Genomic DNA, 17,020 nt, shown 5'->3' with positions numbered 1-17,020 from the left:
AAGATGTCACTTTCCATGACATGACAGAAGGGGATGTCCCTCCAGATGCAATGAGGTGATGTCATTCTGCATCCGTACACCACAAGGATATGCCATTATTCCTGTACATGGTACAAGAGGATGACATTCTACAAGTAATTCCAGGGGAAAATTTCTCTTTCTACATACATTCCACAAGAGGATGTCACTCTGCCTATAAATTCTAATAGGGAATGAAATTCTCCGTGCTTACATCACAAGGGCATGCTACTCTCCACGTGTACGCCACGATATATAAACTCTGGAACTGCATTTCCCCCAGCCTATAGCTCGAAATCTTATAAAGACAATGTGTTGGGGAACATCTAAAATAACAGACTGTAATTTGGATCTTTATTCTGTACTTTTCCGAGAGAGAACAATATCTGTGTACTTCCTGCCTCTCGCACACATATAAATGTATTCAGCTTAAGAGATCCAACTTTTGATGTATGAGCCGGAAGGAGATCCATTTTCAGTGTAACCACCATAATATTTCTTCACTCTTCAATAAGATACATCCTACCACTCACTACACACCAAAATTGGACATCGCAGTGGGGCTTGCTTCATAAAGTTTGCAGCACTGGTGACACAGGAAGTAATACCACGTGGGTGCACAATCACACACGAATATATACCCACTTTGCACAATAAAGGACATGGACGTGGACTGCGCTCGACGCACCTTATTACTATATAATTTAACCGTACCAGTGTATGCAGAAAACATTAATTAAACTAGAAAGCGCTGAGAAAGCGCATACCTCCACCAATGCCATTGCCATTAAAAAGGATTTGGATCCGGATCCGAGGATCTAGGATCCGGATCCGAATCCGCCCCAAAATGTAATGAATTCTTTCTTGGTCCATGGCCCAACTTCCAACAAAATATCATTGAAATGCATTGAGAACTTCTAGTGATATAGTGCGGGATGCTCCGGATCCGGATCCAGATCTGCCCCCAAATGTAATCATTTGTTTCTTGACTCATGGTCCACTCTTCCACAAAATTTCATCAAAATCCGTTCATAACTTTCCGAGTAATCCTGCTAATAGTCAGACAAACAGACAGACAGAGAAACAAACAAGCGCAGAGAAAAACATAACGTCTTTGGCGGAGGTAACAGAAGCAGTTATCAGTCTGCTTATTTGCGGTCAGACTTAGGAATGGAGGGGATGGCCACAAACGAGTTGCCTCTGTGTCATCCAGTAATGTTTTCATCAGGCTGCTCTCTTAAACTTACACCCCTCACCTTCTCATACTCCTATCCAAGCAAATCCTCCCTCTCATCCTCGGTCTCCCCCTTCCCCTCCTCCTCTGCGCCTCAGTCACATGCACTCTCCTTGTCAATCTCGCATTAACCATTCTCTTCAAATGCCTAATCCATCTCAATGTACTACTACTGCTTTCCAGCACATGCAGAGCAACACTACAACATCCCTTCACTTCCTCATTTGTCTCTCTGTCTCCAAGTAACACATCTTACACTTTTTAAACAATTTATTTTAACTGTTCTTACTCTTGGTGTCTGTTTCCAGTATATTACAAGCTTTAACTACATAAGTCAGAGTGGAAATCATATAGCTACATGTATCGACTTTTGACTCAGATGATTATTCCCCATTCATTATCACTGCTATCTGAGACCCTGCAAGTTTATTTTCTGGTATATCTTTTTATGTGGCTTTTTCTTTTAACTTCCACTCTTGCTCATCACACTAGCTGAATATTTGAAGGCACTCACAATCTATATATCCCGACCATCTAGCGTCACAGTGCGTTCCGTGACTTCATTCCTCTCAAAGACCATAACATTACTGCACTCGTTGTTCATTCACTTTCAGATTTCGTTACTCTCTCTCTCTCTCTCTCTCTCTCTCTCTCTCTCTCTCTCTCTCTCTCTCTCTCTCTCTCTCTCACACACACACACACACACACACACACACACACACACACACACACACACACACACACTTCCAGCCTCACTCATCTAGCTTTGCAACTCCCAGTAACTTCATTTAATAATTCGCTGTCATCAGCAAATAACAGTAAAGACAATTTATGGGCCCTACCCTCTCTCACCAAGGGCTCGCCAGTATGCATTGCTGTACCATGTATATACATTCCAACTGTATCAGTCTTGTGCAGATAGTAAAAGTCATCCATGAGTATTTTCTTGACTCTAACACCGGTAAGCTAAGACACGACGAACTTTGGAGCCAAGGTTGTTTTGGGTGAAAAATCGCTTCCCTCATAATGCACTTTCCGTCTCTGACATGGTCAGATGCATCATGCAGGTTAAGAATGTACAGCTTCATACCTTACGAGGTCACGTTTAACATTGCCAGCTAATTCAGCTAAAGTGCTGTCAAGCATTATGCAATAAAAGTGTAATAATCAACTAAGGTTCATAAATAAATTCACTGAATGCTAGTGAAGTATGAAAAACTGTGTTGTCTGTTGTCTCATGTTTCATCTCATTCCAACATATAGTTTTATTTATCGTTTACATTTAACAAGAAATAATATAGAAATATAAAGGTTACACTTAGTGATTCAGTGAATTTTTTTGGCTAATTCCTGCAGTACCTTGCAGTTCTCTTTTATGTAACTGCACCTTCACTGGCTAAAATTAGCAGTGTGGGGAGGAAGATGTGTAACACATTTCCTATAGCAAATACTTATGCAACACTGGGACTGGGTGGTTGCCGGGTGGTCCCTGGCATCCCAGAGAAACATGACAGATAACACCAGCCACTGCAAAGACACATGCCTGTAAGCATTTCAACAGTGATGCAAAATCAAGGGCAGCACTCCGTACCCAAGCCAATGTTCACTGCCACATAACATGGTCGGCATCATGTACCAATCCCAGCACGCTGAGGCTAGACTAGACCATTATGAATTAACTGGTAAGGCAGGCAATGTTCTTTGCATCAAATATCATTTGCATCAGAAAAGTTGAGGCTACCAGAAGCACAATATCAGTAACAGATTTAGTCACACGTGATGGGAAATTCCTCAGATAGATTCAAGGCCGTTGGTTGAAAAGAAATTCCAAATATAGCCGACTAAGGTGCCTACAGCGCCTATACAAGTTCCGCAAATATCACACAGACTGGGAATACTCATGACAGTGATAAGTGCAAATTCAAACTCTGAACTGTGCATTACATGGAAATCGACTCATTATTGTGTTTCTGCTTCGTAATTAGTTAGTGCATTTTTACAGTGCGATAAGTCTCAATTCCCTCTTATAAATTGTGTCTTACTGAGATTGTCTCACATCTCTAGCAGTTCAGCAAAAGTGTGTTGTTCTTGCAGTTTAATGTTGCTGTTGTTGCCAGTTACATATTTGGTTGTGAACCTACTAGACTGGTGGTGGAATATGCCCTCGTGCTACATCCATTACCCGCCTGCTGAGGGATAAGAGGCTGTATAGGGAGATTTGTATAACCAGGCAATGGAGAAGTGAACCTAAAACCAGTTATACTGACAAATGGACATGAATGGATGTATCCATTTTTTAAAACCAAGATTAAATGTTAAGAGTATCAGCACAGCTAAACTGAATAATATAGCTCTGACAAAAGCCCATTCTCAATACATAATAAGGTTAGACCCAACTGGATAACAGAATGAAACACCACCATTAGGGAATTTGGAGGGATTCAATTTACCCAGTTTGCTCCACAGGGATTTAGGAAGGGGACATAACATGGACACACCACTCACTCTACGAAGGGTATTTAGTTCTCCCAGTCTGCCCTGTAGAAGACATGGAAGCAAACATCACATGGAGATTCCACTGTGGTAGCACAAAGAGACACCACACTGGGATTTGATTCACTCAGTTTGTGCAAAGGGGGATTAGATTCACCCAGTTTACATCACAGAGTACACGGTAAGGGACATCACCACACGAGGACTCTAAACACCCAGTGTACACCGCAGGAGACACAGACGGGGACATCACATGGGGACACCACTCACCCAGGATTTGCCACAAGGGGACCAGCGGGGGCTGGGACGACTGGTGGTGGCCGGGCCCGTGAGTGGAAGCCTTTGGGGGAAGCAGCTGTGAGGGTGCAGTGGTGGTGGTGGTGGTAGTGGTGGTAGTGCTGGTGGTTGTGGTGGTGGTGGTGGTGGTGGTAGTGGTAGTGGTGATCTCTGCCGGGAGGACAGGAGACAGTGCGGGGTTAACAATGAGTGGTGCTCAGAAGAAAGTGGTGAGGAGAAAGGAACTAAAACTTAATGTAAGGCAACGAAAGGTTAACAAAGGTGAGGTGAGTGCATGGTGTTGTGTGGCAGTGCTGGGATGTGCCTGTTTTTTTAGCACAGCTGTCACATGTGGCCAAATAATTTACTGAGCCAGTCACAGTATGACCCATATAGTATAAAGCTACTAGGTATGGTAACACTTTTTTTTTTAAAATATGTTTTGCTATTTTCAGGCAGTTTTATTCAGCGTGGGATTTCAAGTTGGGATAGATACAGCCTTCACTATCCCAACCGCAAATGGGCCACTCTCCAGAGCTAAGTAAAATGTTGTAACACCAGTAATAATTAAAAAGACGCCAAACGACCGAAAGGATGTAGCAAAATTTTGCAATGTAGGCTTTAGAATTTATTTACAAGCTTAAAAGTAAATAAAGTTAACATGGTTCATTTTCCAATCCGCCAATGAAAGTATAATGAACGTTGACATTTGAATTAAATATTCTGGTGCTAATTCTCAGTTCGAAGGGCACCAATTTTCTTGCTAACAGAGGCATTAACTGACGAAAAAAAAAAAAAGTTCATGCGAGAAGGTTTCGTGAGAGGGGCGTAAGGAAGGTGGTAGAGTTAGGAGATTATTATTATTCTCTCATTTTGGTAAACACATTGCAGAAAAGTTGAAGGATCCGAAGGTTACAGTATAATAGTCCAGTACTTGCTTTAGATATATTTTGTCAGTTTTAAAAAAGGTTTTCGGATGAAATTAGTAACAGAGTTCATGCTCTATCTGCACGTAAACATACAGGAACTATATTTTCGTGGGTTTAGTTATTCATGCACTCTCGCTTTGATGACTTTGTTTTCTCGTTTCTTGATACCATCTCCAGAGTATATTACGCAATTTAAGACAAAACTAAGGAAATTTGCTGAAGACTCTAGTTCATTCCAGCAGTGTCCTTTCTCGTCACGGAGTGGTTGGTGATGTGTGGCAGGCTTGTTGCCCACTGACCTGCTATGAACTGGCCTCAAAACATTTATTCAATTTCTTTTCCCTACAGCTCTGCTATTGAGCATCTGTATTATAACGACCCGATTTCTGTATGTTTGTCTGTTTGTTGCTGTAATGCAGCAAAAACAGTTTTATGTAACGCAACTTTTGTAAGATCAAGGCACCGTTAAAATGCTCCAACTTGAAGCATAAAACAATTTCCAATCTAGTCGGGCCACCAGTTCCCCATTTATGACTCATTTCTGGCATTTTCTTCAAATTTCGCATTTGCTTTTAGTGGCGAGGGGGGGATGGATTCATTCAAGGTCCGGAATTGAAATTACCAGCATGACAGAAGAGAGAAGAGTGGGTGTTGTTGTATTGTCTCTCTCTCTCTCTCTCTCTCTCTCTCTCGCCTCTCCTTCCACCCTTCTTTGCTCGTAAAACTGTATACAGTATAATTTGGTATAATAGAAAACACTACTATCCTGCCTCTCTCTCTCTCTTTCTCTCTCTCTCTCTCTTTTCAACGGATATCCCAGCAGGATAAATATAAGGGACAGTTCCTTGCTCTGTCTTACACACGGCATGAGTAATTCAAACTTTTGTTTCCTTTCGACTGAAAATAGAAATTGACTTGACATGGTGTGGAGGCCACCAAAGGCTGCCTTTATGGGAGTGATTAATAATTTGAGCTTCCACCAATAATCACAGGATTATAAAATAAAAATACATTTTCAAGCGTAATGTACTATAAATATTAGTCACATATGAAGAAGCACTCTGAAAGTGCAACACCGACGCCCATCAGTGTGTCTAAGGACCAAGCATTTGACTTTGTTCCCTGACCCTTGACTTTGACTGATTAAAATGAAAATGGAATTACTTCATTCATACCGAACCCGAATCCTGTCTACGAACTTTAGTTTAGATAAGATCAGGAGTAAGTTGACTTGTCCAGTATTCCTGACCTTTGACGTTTCCCTGTGACATTGACTTCTGATGGATTGATCTCAATAGAGAATCTCTATATCTTTTATTTTAACCTGAACCCTTCCACAAAACTTTGTGTTAATCGCGATTTTTAAAAATATGCAAGTTCAATCTGCAGTCTGACCTTGGACTCTGACCTATTGTTTTGAAAAAACAAAACAAAACAATAGGACAACTCCACGGATAATCCTCAAACCATCAATCACTTGTAATTTAAACCAGTACAAAACTGTTTTAGTTATTTTGTTCATACACACTGACAAATATTTTTGTCCTGACCTTTAACTAATTATTCTCAAAACTGAGTCCCTTCTTTCTTTTCTGGTCGTTAACCACTCCACAAACTTTATTCAAAATCATTTCAAAACTTTTAAATGGGTAAGTTGAGTTTGGCATGTGACCTTAACCTTTGACTTAGTGTTCTCAAAAACAGCAAATCATTTCATTGGCAGACCCATACATCCTTCCATTATGTTTGTAATGTATCAGATTAAGAATGTTCGAGTTTTCTGTTCACACACTCAGGCACATGGGTCCAACTTGGCCTTGCCCTGCGATCTCGACGTTTTACTGGTTGCTTTAAAAATTACATAGCTTCATTCTTCCCTGACCGTCAACACTCTCCCATATTTTATCTAACTTTGAATATAAATTGTTTACGTTAATTTTATTTTGTCAAAAGTTGACCTTGCACTGCGACCTTAACTTATAACTTATTGTTCTATAAAACAAGAGGTTTACTCACAGGCTGTCTCTTTACCATTTCAACTGTGTTAGGTCTAAATAGAACAAAAACTCTTTAATTTATTTTTATACACACACACCGATTAATATATAAAATCTGCTCTCACTTCGCGAGCTCGGGTGTAAGAATTCTGATTCAGTTTGGACTAAACATGGCGGAGGTAAGGCAAGAATGAATTAATCCGATTTTGAAACCATTTAGACAAAAGTCAGAATCAAAGGAAAACATCAAATCTTTGACCCTTAGACCAATTGGATGTTACACCTAAGTGTTCCTTGTTATTTTGTTCTGCTTTTACAGTAATCAACACTTTCGCGGTCCGACCCCCCTGCAGCCAGCAGAACCATCCAACTTTCCCCCCTGCCCACTCTGCCTCCTTCCTCCCCTGCTGCGCACTGGAGTTTTTTTCTTTTCCGGTCATTTTCTCATCCCCAAAGTATTTGGGTTTGTGGATTTGTTTTTATACCATTAGAAAATTGAGACTATGTAAAATAAGTTAAAAGAAAGAAAAAGTGATATTACATAAAGTATATAGTTACTACGAGTATAAGTTTAAAGAGTACAAAAGAATATTTACACAACTTTTTTTTTCCTAAGTGTTATTTGGTCATGTTTTTAAATTTTCCCATGAATGAAAATGGCATCACCGAACTGGGAATTCAATTAGGCTAATATCTGACCAACTTTCAAGACGCTAGACAGAATTCCTGATTAATGGAGAATATTTCTTTCGTTGGGTGCAGATCCGCGTCTAAAGAGCTGCTTGGACATTTTCAGATAGGAAACGAATCCGCATCTAAAGACCGCAAAAGTGTTAACAAGAAGTGCCAAGGCACAAAAAACCCGTCCCTGACAGTCATTTTAGTCCTGATGTATAAACACAATAGGATATCCAGTTAAAGATATCACATATACAATTTGGAGGAAATTGATGAAAATTGACGATTTTATGTCCATTTGAAATTTTAGGCCTAAACCACCTGACACTGACCCCCCTACCGCTAACTGGGGGGGGGGCGACCCCCCTGATGTAATGAGACATGTTATACGATGCAGTTTTGAATGATGCACCTTTAGGTTATGGTTTCATGTCGATATGATGAATTTTTACCCATCTCCTTTCCATTACATTTTCTACAGCCTGGGCCATGGCCCAGATTGGCCCAAAATTTAATCGGGTGATCAGAAGGTCATAGCCCATAATCCCTGTAATTTTAGTCAAAGTCTTACCTGTGGTTTTCGCATAAAGTCGTTAACAGACAGACACAGATGGACAGACAAACAGACAATCCTAGTGAAAAATAATATCCGACTCCAAGCCCCTGTGAGGCGGGAACGGTTAAGTACCACAAGATGATTTCCCCTCTGCTAGTGATGGGATAAAAAGGCTGTTATAAGCTCTGATCATAGGTGGTGGAGACTAATATCGATGCACATATGTAGTGCTGCCCACTTCTTCCTTTACGTTTATCATTATTTTTCTGTGTCTACCCTCCTCTCTTCCAATTTTTCTCATCTTTCATGCCACTTTTTATTACTCTTCTTTCCTTTTCATGTGGCTTTACATTGAGTGATAAGCCTTATGGTTTTCTGTAAGACAGGAAACCATTTATAACATTGGGTGGTAACCATATAACCAACCCATAAGTGTTCCCTACGTGTCAGCTAGTGGGTTGGCAGAGGGTTAGTGCTCCTCCCCATAAAACAAACAACTCAAAGACAAATGGCCACCTCTTATGGGATCATGGCGTCTGGCTATAGATAGATAAACTGACAGATTTTAACCTCCTCCAGTTTGAAAAATAGCTCCCCCAAAGTTGAGTAAGATTGCCTGGGGATACCACAGATTGAAATGTTGATAAGTGGTACCAGACACAACAAACCTCCCCAGGCAGCAGGTATATACTGCTGTTAAATACTGACTCGTTTCTGCCAATTAGTGTCAGTGCACAGGTAAAGTCTAAGGTAATGGCACAAATGTTTTTCAAGTTTTGTCCTCTGAAAATCCGTGGTCTTGCATTTGACCTTTCAAGGTCACTCAAGGTCAAAGGTCATGCTGTCAAAAAAATCCCATATGAGACTCCCTGTATCTTGGTATTACTAAATATTTCTATCATCAACGAGTTTCGAGTTATAGCCCCCTGAATATCCGTGACCTTGAGTTTGTCCTTTCAAGGTCACATACAGCCAAAGGCCAAGGTACCAATTAAAAACCCATATGGGATTTCCTATATGCTGATTATAGTAAATATCTCCCTATCTTCAACCAGTTTCAAGTTATAGCCCCCAGAATAACTGTGACTTTGAGTTTTACCTTTCAAGGTCACTGATTATCAAAGGTCGTGGTGCCAAATGAAAGCCCGTATTATGAGTTCATGTATGTTCATAGTAGTAAATATCTCTGTTTTCAACCGGTTTCAAGTTATAGCCCATTGAAAATCCGTGACCTTGATTTTTACGTTTCAGGGTCTCTCAGTTACCTCTAAAATTTAATAGCATTCTTCGGGGACCAGTGCCCAAATATCCTGAAAGTTTCATGTTATTTCACTCAGTCGTTTTTTTCCATAATGTTGTTGTCAAAGAAAAAAAACAAAGAAACAAACAAACAAACGACCAAAAACAATACCTCGTCAGGTCCGGGCATCGTAAAAACATTGATCCTTTCAGTTCGATAATATAGTTTATACGAGTATACTCTGGTTTCAGCCGAACGAAATTATTCAGTTAAAGACATTGTGACAGGCATTGTAAAGACATTGTTAACTAAGATATTGTTAACTGATATATTACCCCTGCAGTTCAAAAATGTTTTCCCAGAACGAGTAACTGGCGATAACATGAATTACATACAAAGATGTCATTGTGTTGTAACCGTTTTTTAACCCCCTAAATCCGATAACGTGTCTAATATTTGGTTCGTGTTTTCTTGGGACGATTTTACACAAATCAAGGATATATGGTAGTGAGGCTGTTTAGTCTTGTCTATATATAACCTTTCCCGTATGTAAAGTTTGTCATACGCTGGAGAAAAGCCTCTGAAACTAACAAAAATATGAAAGGCGTCATTGGAGTGAATGGATTAATAATATACCTGAATATTTTATTTTATAATATTGATGTTATTTTGACACTGAAATACAATGAATAATTACAAGGTAAATATTAATAAAATATTTTCATCCATTGCGTATAACAATATTATTTTTAATATAATTTACTTATTTTCACATTGACATGGATTTCACGAACTGTATCAACTAAACAACGTTATCCGAGAAATTACCAATATGCCGGGAATCGAACCCGAGACTCTCAGGTGAGAGCCAGGCAGCATACCACTACACCACGACCAGGTCTTCAGGCCCACAGTGGGGGCGGAGGGACGTTGGTTATAAGATTGTGACAACGTGAGGTAACTTTTACCTGGTCGCGCTGTAGTGGTATGCTGCCTGGCTCTCAGCTGAGAGTCCCGGGTTCGATTCCCGGCATATTGGTAATTTCTCAGATGATTTTTCCTGTGTAAAATACAGGTTTCTCTCTTCATAAACGATGTTATCTTATGTCTTATTTTTGCCTCCTTCAGACGAATGTATTGAACTTTAAGGATAACTGTCTCAGTGACGGGATTATAAACAATCTCCAATAAATGTCTTTCACAAAGTTCAGTAAAACAGTCAGATGTTGTTGGTTTCAAGAAGTTAATATCACACAAAGAACACTAACGTATAATATGCAGAAATAAACATTGAGGGAGAGGGTGCCCAGGAACCTCCTAAGCTGACAAGAATAACACCTAATAAAGAAATCAGCAGATACTAAGAGGCTTATGTAAAGGACTTGCGTATTGACACGATAATCTTAAATGTGGGGTGTAAAGGGTCACATGAATTGTGTTTGTATGTTTCGAGTTGTCTCAGAGTAGTAATTTTCTTCATACCTATCCCGCCTGGATTAAGATGCACAAACATATTAACGCTCTGTTCATTGTCTCAGCTAAAATTAACAAACATCTGTAATGATAAACCTTGACTCACATGCAACACTCGATTATAGGTTGAGCAACAACGATGGGAACTAAGTCTACTAATACCAAGTCGGATCACTTCCTTCAAAAACAGCTCCAAGCTCGCGCAGGGGGCGGAGCATCGGAGTGACGTCGACTGGCTCTGGCATGAAACCCCAGTGCTCAGTTGACTCCTGACCATGACGATGAGTGTATGCTTGCTCCACTCATCAGACCATGACACATTTTCAGTCCGGAGAAGTGAGGGAAGGGACTGAAATGTGTGAGGGAAGGTGTAGGGGTGTGAGGGAACCTACTGCTATATTATAGGGTTAAACGGGTCTGCACTTCTTCCCCTTCTTCATATTCCCTTATCATAAATGTTTAATTTGGGTCTGCCCTTTTATACATTTTCTGGTACTTAATCCAGCTGACGTCACACAAGCCACGCCTCCCTGCGCACTGACGGAAAGTGAACCGACTTGGTATTAGTAGACTTAGGATGGAAAGTTCTACACTCTCCTTTCTTTGTCCTTCTTACACCAACGAATCATACTAATAAGCAATTGACTGAAGATTTTTCTAACTCCTGAATCCAATAACTAATCTCACAAGCCATGGCAGATCAGTGGCTGTCGAGTGCAAATAGATAGCTTTCCTAAGAGCAAATTAAAAACTTTCATGATGCCCGTTTTCGTGCATAACAAGTGAGCGAGCTTTTGTAATTGTCTTCCCTTTTGCACAGCGTTATTGTGTGAATGATTCTGTGAACCACTGAAAAAATTATTTGCTGGACCTATCATCTAAAGAACGTATCACTGATCTAGTTGTATTAGGTAAACAGTTATTAGCATCTGCTAAGCATGACAGTCCTGTTGGGCCAGGCCGCTGTGTAATTTTCCTCCCATACATGACACATAAATTGGCTCATCTGCTTGTAATAATGGTGACAAACTCTGGTTTCGTAGTAAATTCATATTTGAGATATCATTTTCCCCCATTTCAGTTCCCTTCAAAATACTTCCCCTGGGTCACTATACACTCATCCTGGAGCTTTTCTCATTCCTGGAAACACTTCCTGAAGTCGTCTATTGTCACTTTTTCCAAAGACTTCCACATATTTAAGTAGATTTCTAAGTTCTCAAAAACTGCTAAACTGACAAAGCAGTGTGTGATGGGACATTGTTATAATGCAAGAACATTTTCTGGATGTTTGTGCCTGATGCTTACGAGTGGATGCCTCAGCACTGTAATTTAAAACTGCTGGTTCACATTCTGTCCAGAGGGAACAAATTCTTTATGGACGTCTCCCTCAATGACAAGAAACGACATCAACATTCCCACGATATTGGACTTGACGTACTTTTTTATGATCTTGGAGATGTAAATGTCATCCACTGACTGGACTGCTGCTTGTTTTCTGGGTTATGCCCGTAAACCCAGGTCTCGTCACCTGTAATGATATTTGAAAGAAAATCTAGGTCAGTTTTCTCAACTGTTCTTTCAAGTCCCGACATATGTTCACAAGATTTGCTCATTGATCGTCCGGTAGAAGACAGTGGACGAATTTTGCCGAGACTTGGTGCATGCCAAGATCTTGTGTCAGAATCCATTGGACTGAACTCCGCATAAGCCTGAGACCTCCACTACTTCGTCAATAGTGCGATGATGATCTTTCAAGATTGCCTGTCAAATTCTTTCGATGTTTTCATTTGTTAGAGAGGTTAAAGGACGACCAGGACGTGAAAAGTCATGGACTGACATGTTGCCTTTCTTAAAACATGCATACTCTATGCAGATTTGTTTTTTGTTTTTTTGTGTTTTTACATCCTGCTGCTTGAAAGCTTGCTCAGACACTGTCTCTGCCTCGGCTTCTGTTTTTTCAAGCAGAATCAAGATACAGTATACACTTTTTGCTCGTTCAGATCTGCCATAATGGTTTGAGAAAGAAAATCGCAGAAATGACGTGTGCGAACAAAGAAAAAAGGCCAGAAATATGGATCTGACCCTTTCAGTGTGATGCCACTTGGCCAAATGGTTCGCCAGGGTGCACGCAAGTAGTGCCTACCCGCACAATGAGAAACTATTTTTTCCCCTCGCGCTATTGATCTATTCCGAGATTAATTGGTTCCCCGCCCCTCATATACTGTATGAGGTGCTACCCCAAAGTTCCAGTAATTTGAAGAGAGGGAGCCAACCGTTTGCAGTTTTGCCTTTTGCCACTAGGAGGAGTCAGCAGCACCCCTTGTGTGTCAGAAAATAAAATTCCTATAAAGTCAACAACTATGCAGGAGTAAAAAAAAAGGCACAAGGTCAGCTTAGCACACGTAATCACTTGGAAGCAGATTTTGCAAGAGAGGTAATATGATCTTTCCAAGAAAAATCTCGAGAGGAGGAAATCCCAAGTATGTTTAAAGATGATGGAGGATTGAGTTCGATATTGTTAAATATTAAAGGAATCATCTGCGGATGATTTTGTCAGGTTGAAAGATGTATGAACTGAGTTTTTGATGAATTAAAAATAACAGGTTTACTATACCCCAGTCAGAAATATGAGGCAAGTGAGACATTAGGTGTGCCATTGTTGGGAAGCTAATGGAAAGATGAAGCGTGGAGTCATCAGCGTATGAGTAGATAGGGTTACAAGAACAGCTCAGTAGGTAATTGATGAATAGAAGAGAGTTGATGATAGGAGAGGGCCCTGAGGAACACCACTATTGATAGCTCTGGGAGATGAGTGGTGGCCATCTACAACAGCAGCTACACAACAACCAGAAAGGAAGCTTGAGATAAAGGCAGAGACACAAAATAAAAAAAGTGCAATTTGGAAATTAAAGATTAATGCCAGACTCGATCAAAATCTTTTGAAACGTCAAAAGCAATGGCAAATCTCAACAGGAGAACGACCAGGAGTCTGCAAGGTAGGTAAAAAGATTGCCAGTGTAGGTTCCCTGTCAGAACTCATACTGATGACTGGAAAGAAGTTTGTAGAAGGAGGAATGTTTTAATATATATATAATTTTTTATTAAGATCTGATTCAAAACCTTTTGAAATACAGGATGTTAAAACAATTGGAGAGGGTTGGCGATAGCTAATACCCTCTTCAGGCACAAGATGATCCATAGGTATACGTGGCAAGTGATGAGAAGGGTGGATGGTGAACTGAATGAACGGAAGGCAATGATTGATTATGTGTGTGTAGATGACAGGGTGAGAACGTGTGTAATGGATGCAAGAGCATATAGAGGTTGGGGGAGTGGACTTTCGGACCACTACTTGGTGGTGGTCAGAATCAAAGTCCAAACAAAATGGAGAAATAGAAGAAGAGAAGGACAGGAGGAAGTAGTTCTTACAAGGAGGGTAGAAAAGTTACAAGAGGATGGAAAAAAGGCAGAATATATGAGGGAAGTGGAGGAGCGATTGGGTAACTGCAGACTGGGGCAGATGGGGAACGTGGAAGGTGCGTGCAAGATATTCACACAAGGAATCTGTGCAGCATGTGAGGTGGTATGTAAGGTGAAGAAAAGATGAAAGGGGATGCAGGGAACAGCATAGTGAACTTAGGAGGTGAGAGAGGCTGTGGTGCAAAAGAAGAAGGCATATAGTAAGTGGATGAGAAACGGGGGCATCGAAGAAGTTGAGTAACAGAAGAGAGAGTTATATGTAAAAAGGAAGAGAGAGGTGAAAAGATTAGTAAGAGAGAGTAAGAAGAGAGTGGATGAGGAATTTGGAAGGAATTTGAGTGTAAAGTGGAGGGAATGTAAGAAAATGTTCTGCAAAGAGCTAAAGAAAGTTAGACAGGGAGCCAAAAAAGTTAGTTGGGGAGTGAAAGATGAAAATGGTAGTTTACTAGTGGAGAAGGAAGAAGAAGTGACCAGATGAAGAGAACACTTTACTGAATTGTTGAACATAAAGAATGAAAGTAACGCAAATATAAGTGGCTTGGGAATGGCTGGGAGGAGGAGGGGTGTGAGAAGAGAGGAAGAAATCAGTAGGATGGAAGTTGTGGAAGCAATGAAGAAAGTTTAAATGGGAAAAGTCCCACGAATTGATGGAGTGTGTGGTGAAATGCTGAAGCATGGGGGAGACATAGTAGTAGAATGGATGTGGAAGATGTGTAGACTGGCCTGGGAGGAAGGTAGAGTCCCAAAGGATTGGAAGTTAGGTATAATTATTCCCCTGTACAAAGGAAAAGGGGAAACAGAAGTGTGTGGTGATCACAGGGGCATTTGCCTTCTTAGTGTAATAGGAAATATATATGGTAGGGTACTTATTGACAGAGTTAGGGAAATAACAGAGGAATTAGTTGGAGAAGAACAAGGAGCTTTTAGGAAGGGAAGAGGTTGTGTAGATCAGATATTCATTCTTAGATATGTCGTGGAAAAGTTTCTAGAGAAAGGAAAGAAGTTGTATGCATCCTTCATGGATTTGGAGAAAGCATATGACAGGGTGGATAGACAAGGATTGTGGAAATTATTAAGAATATATGGAGCAAATGGGAAGTTGCTGAAACATGTCTCCTCTCTGTCTCGACCACCCAGTAGCAAGTCGTGGAAGCAGGATCTCCAGAACCTGGCATCATTCATCCCTGTATATCTGGAACACAGCCTTAGCTCCTTTCAGTAACTCTACTGGTAGAGGACGTGTCAAAACCTCTCTTCACGCACGAAGGAGAAGGCAGGCTGAGACAGGTTGAGCAATCTCTCCGTGGAGGTCGTGGTTAGATTCAGGTACAGCTGAGGGAAGGCCTCCATGATCTGGTCATTTTTGGTTGAGCTACTGGATGTGAGGAACACAAATGAGTCCACCAGATGAACGCCTATCGCCACTCCCACTGAGGCCAAGATACACACGTATTCCAGCATCTCGAAACACCTGACTATGCAAGCCAGCTAACTGGTAATCGACTGGAACTTAGGCAAGAAACTCGTCACATCTTGGTCCAAGAAGAGAGCCACCGCACAGCTGTACACAAGAAAGTTGAACCTCTCCTTCTGCAGTCTCTTGGTCAAGTTCTTCTTCTGTCCGAGAAATAATTCAAACATGTCTGCTTTGTTCCATTGCTGGTGGTTGAAGTTGTGGGAGACCAGTCTCAGAAGACATTTGACTCAGTTTTCAATGACAGATAGCTGTGGGTTGCCTATCATGATAGGAAATCCTGTGAATATCTTCTCTGGCCCAATTGTCCTGCCGAAGTCACTCCACAGCTTGCATTGTTCCCTGTTGAATATCAAACTTGAATGAACTTGGCAGAGCCGGTGGTCAGGGATGTGGTCGACTTCCAGCTTTTCAGCTACCATGCCCTCAGCTCCAGTGTTGTGGCTGACACTGTTTGTCATGATGAAGTCGATCTTGCTCCACAGACTTTGTGGAGTTATGCCTCCTCACACTGCCAAGATCGACAGGACAGCCACTTTCAGATCGGCTAGGTTCTCCTTTGTCTCAGAAGCAATTCTGAGCATTGGAGAAGGATAGTAGTTCCCCTTGATAGTGACTCCTTGGACAGAATAAGCTCCAGTCCCTTGTGTTCTGATACCATCATTGTGATAGGTAATCTGGACCTTCTCATCACTATCCAACATCTCGTGCACAATCTGGGAAAGAATAAACTCTTCAATGGCTTTGCCCACAGTCATGTTGGTTTTCTTGTGAGGAACAGTGTCGAGAATGATGATACGGTCACCATCGTCGTGGTACTTCCAATTGAGGTGAACGTATACCTCCCTACTTCCACTACGGCTGCAGAAGCCTGCGCCACTGACATGTGCATGTGTGCATGCTGAACATCAACTTGTTGATGACATGGTAATATTCCGGCCTAACTTTTTGTCAGCTGTGCATTATGTGATTCCAGTCTTCAGGAAGAGTCTTCTCGACTGAATAGGATGAGAAGTCTGTTACAAACGACATTTCCTCTTCTGATGGTTGGTATTCCTCATCATTACAAACTTCTGGACACTCCTGTGCGTGGTCGTCTGAGGCGAGGTTACTCAGACTAACTTCATCCAGTTTTGCCAAATCAATCACTTCCTTCCTCATCAGTTTGGCTA

General features: G+C 41.0%; 1 protein-coding gene across 1 annotated transcript in view; it reads right to left on the bottom strand.

The window, feature by feature from the left end:
• Positions 1-16,354: 16,354 nt before the first annotated feature.
• Positions 16,355-17,020, bottom strand: part of LOC145405488 (neurotrimin-like) — an 87,020-nt gene continuing 86,354 nt past the window's right edge. The window contains exon 9 of the mRNA XM_080276839.1: positions 16,355-16,719. Within this exon, the coding sequence (XP_080132965.1) occupies positions 16,355-16,719 (365 nt within the window). The remainder of the gene's footprint in view (positions 16,720-17,020) is intronic.

The sequence above is a fragment of the Coenobita brevimanus genome, chromosome 67 (genome assembly GCF_032717465.1).
Source record: "Coenobita brevimanus isolate Jiangsu-jjx chromosome 67, ASM3271746v2, whole genome shotgun sequence".
In the NCBI taxonomy this organism is placed as follows: domain Eukaryota; kingdom Metazoa; phylum Arthropoda; class Malacostraca; order Decapoda; family Coenobitidae; genus Coenobita; species Coenobita brevimanus.
This window is presented reverse-complemented; position numbering and strand designations above follow the sequence as displayed.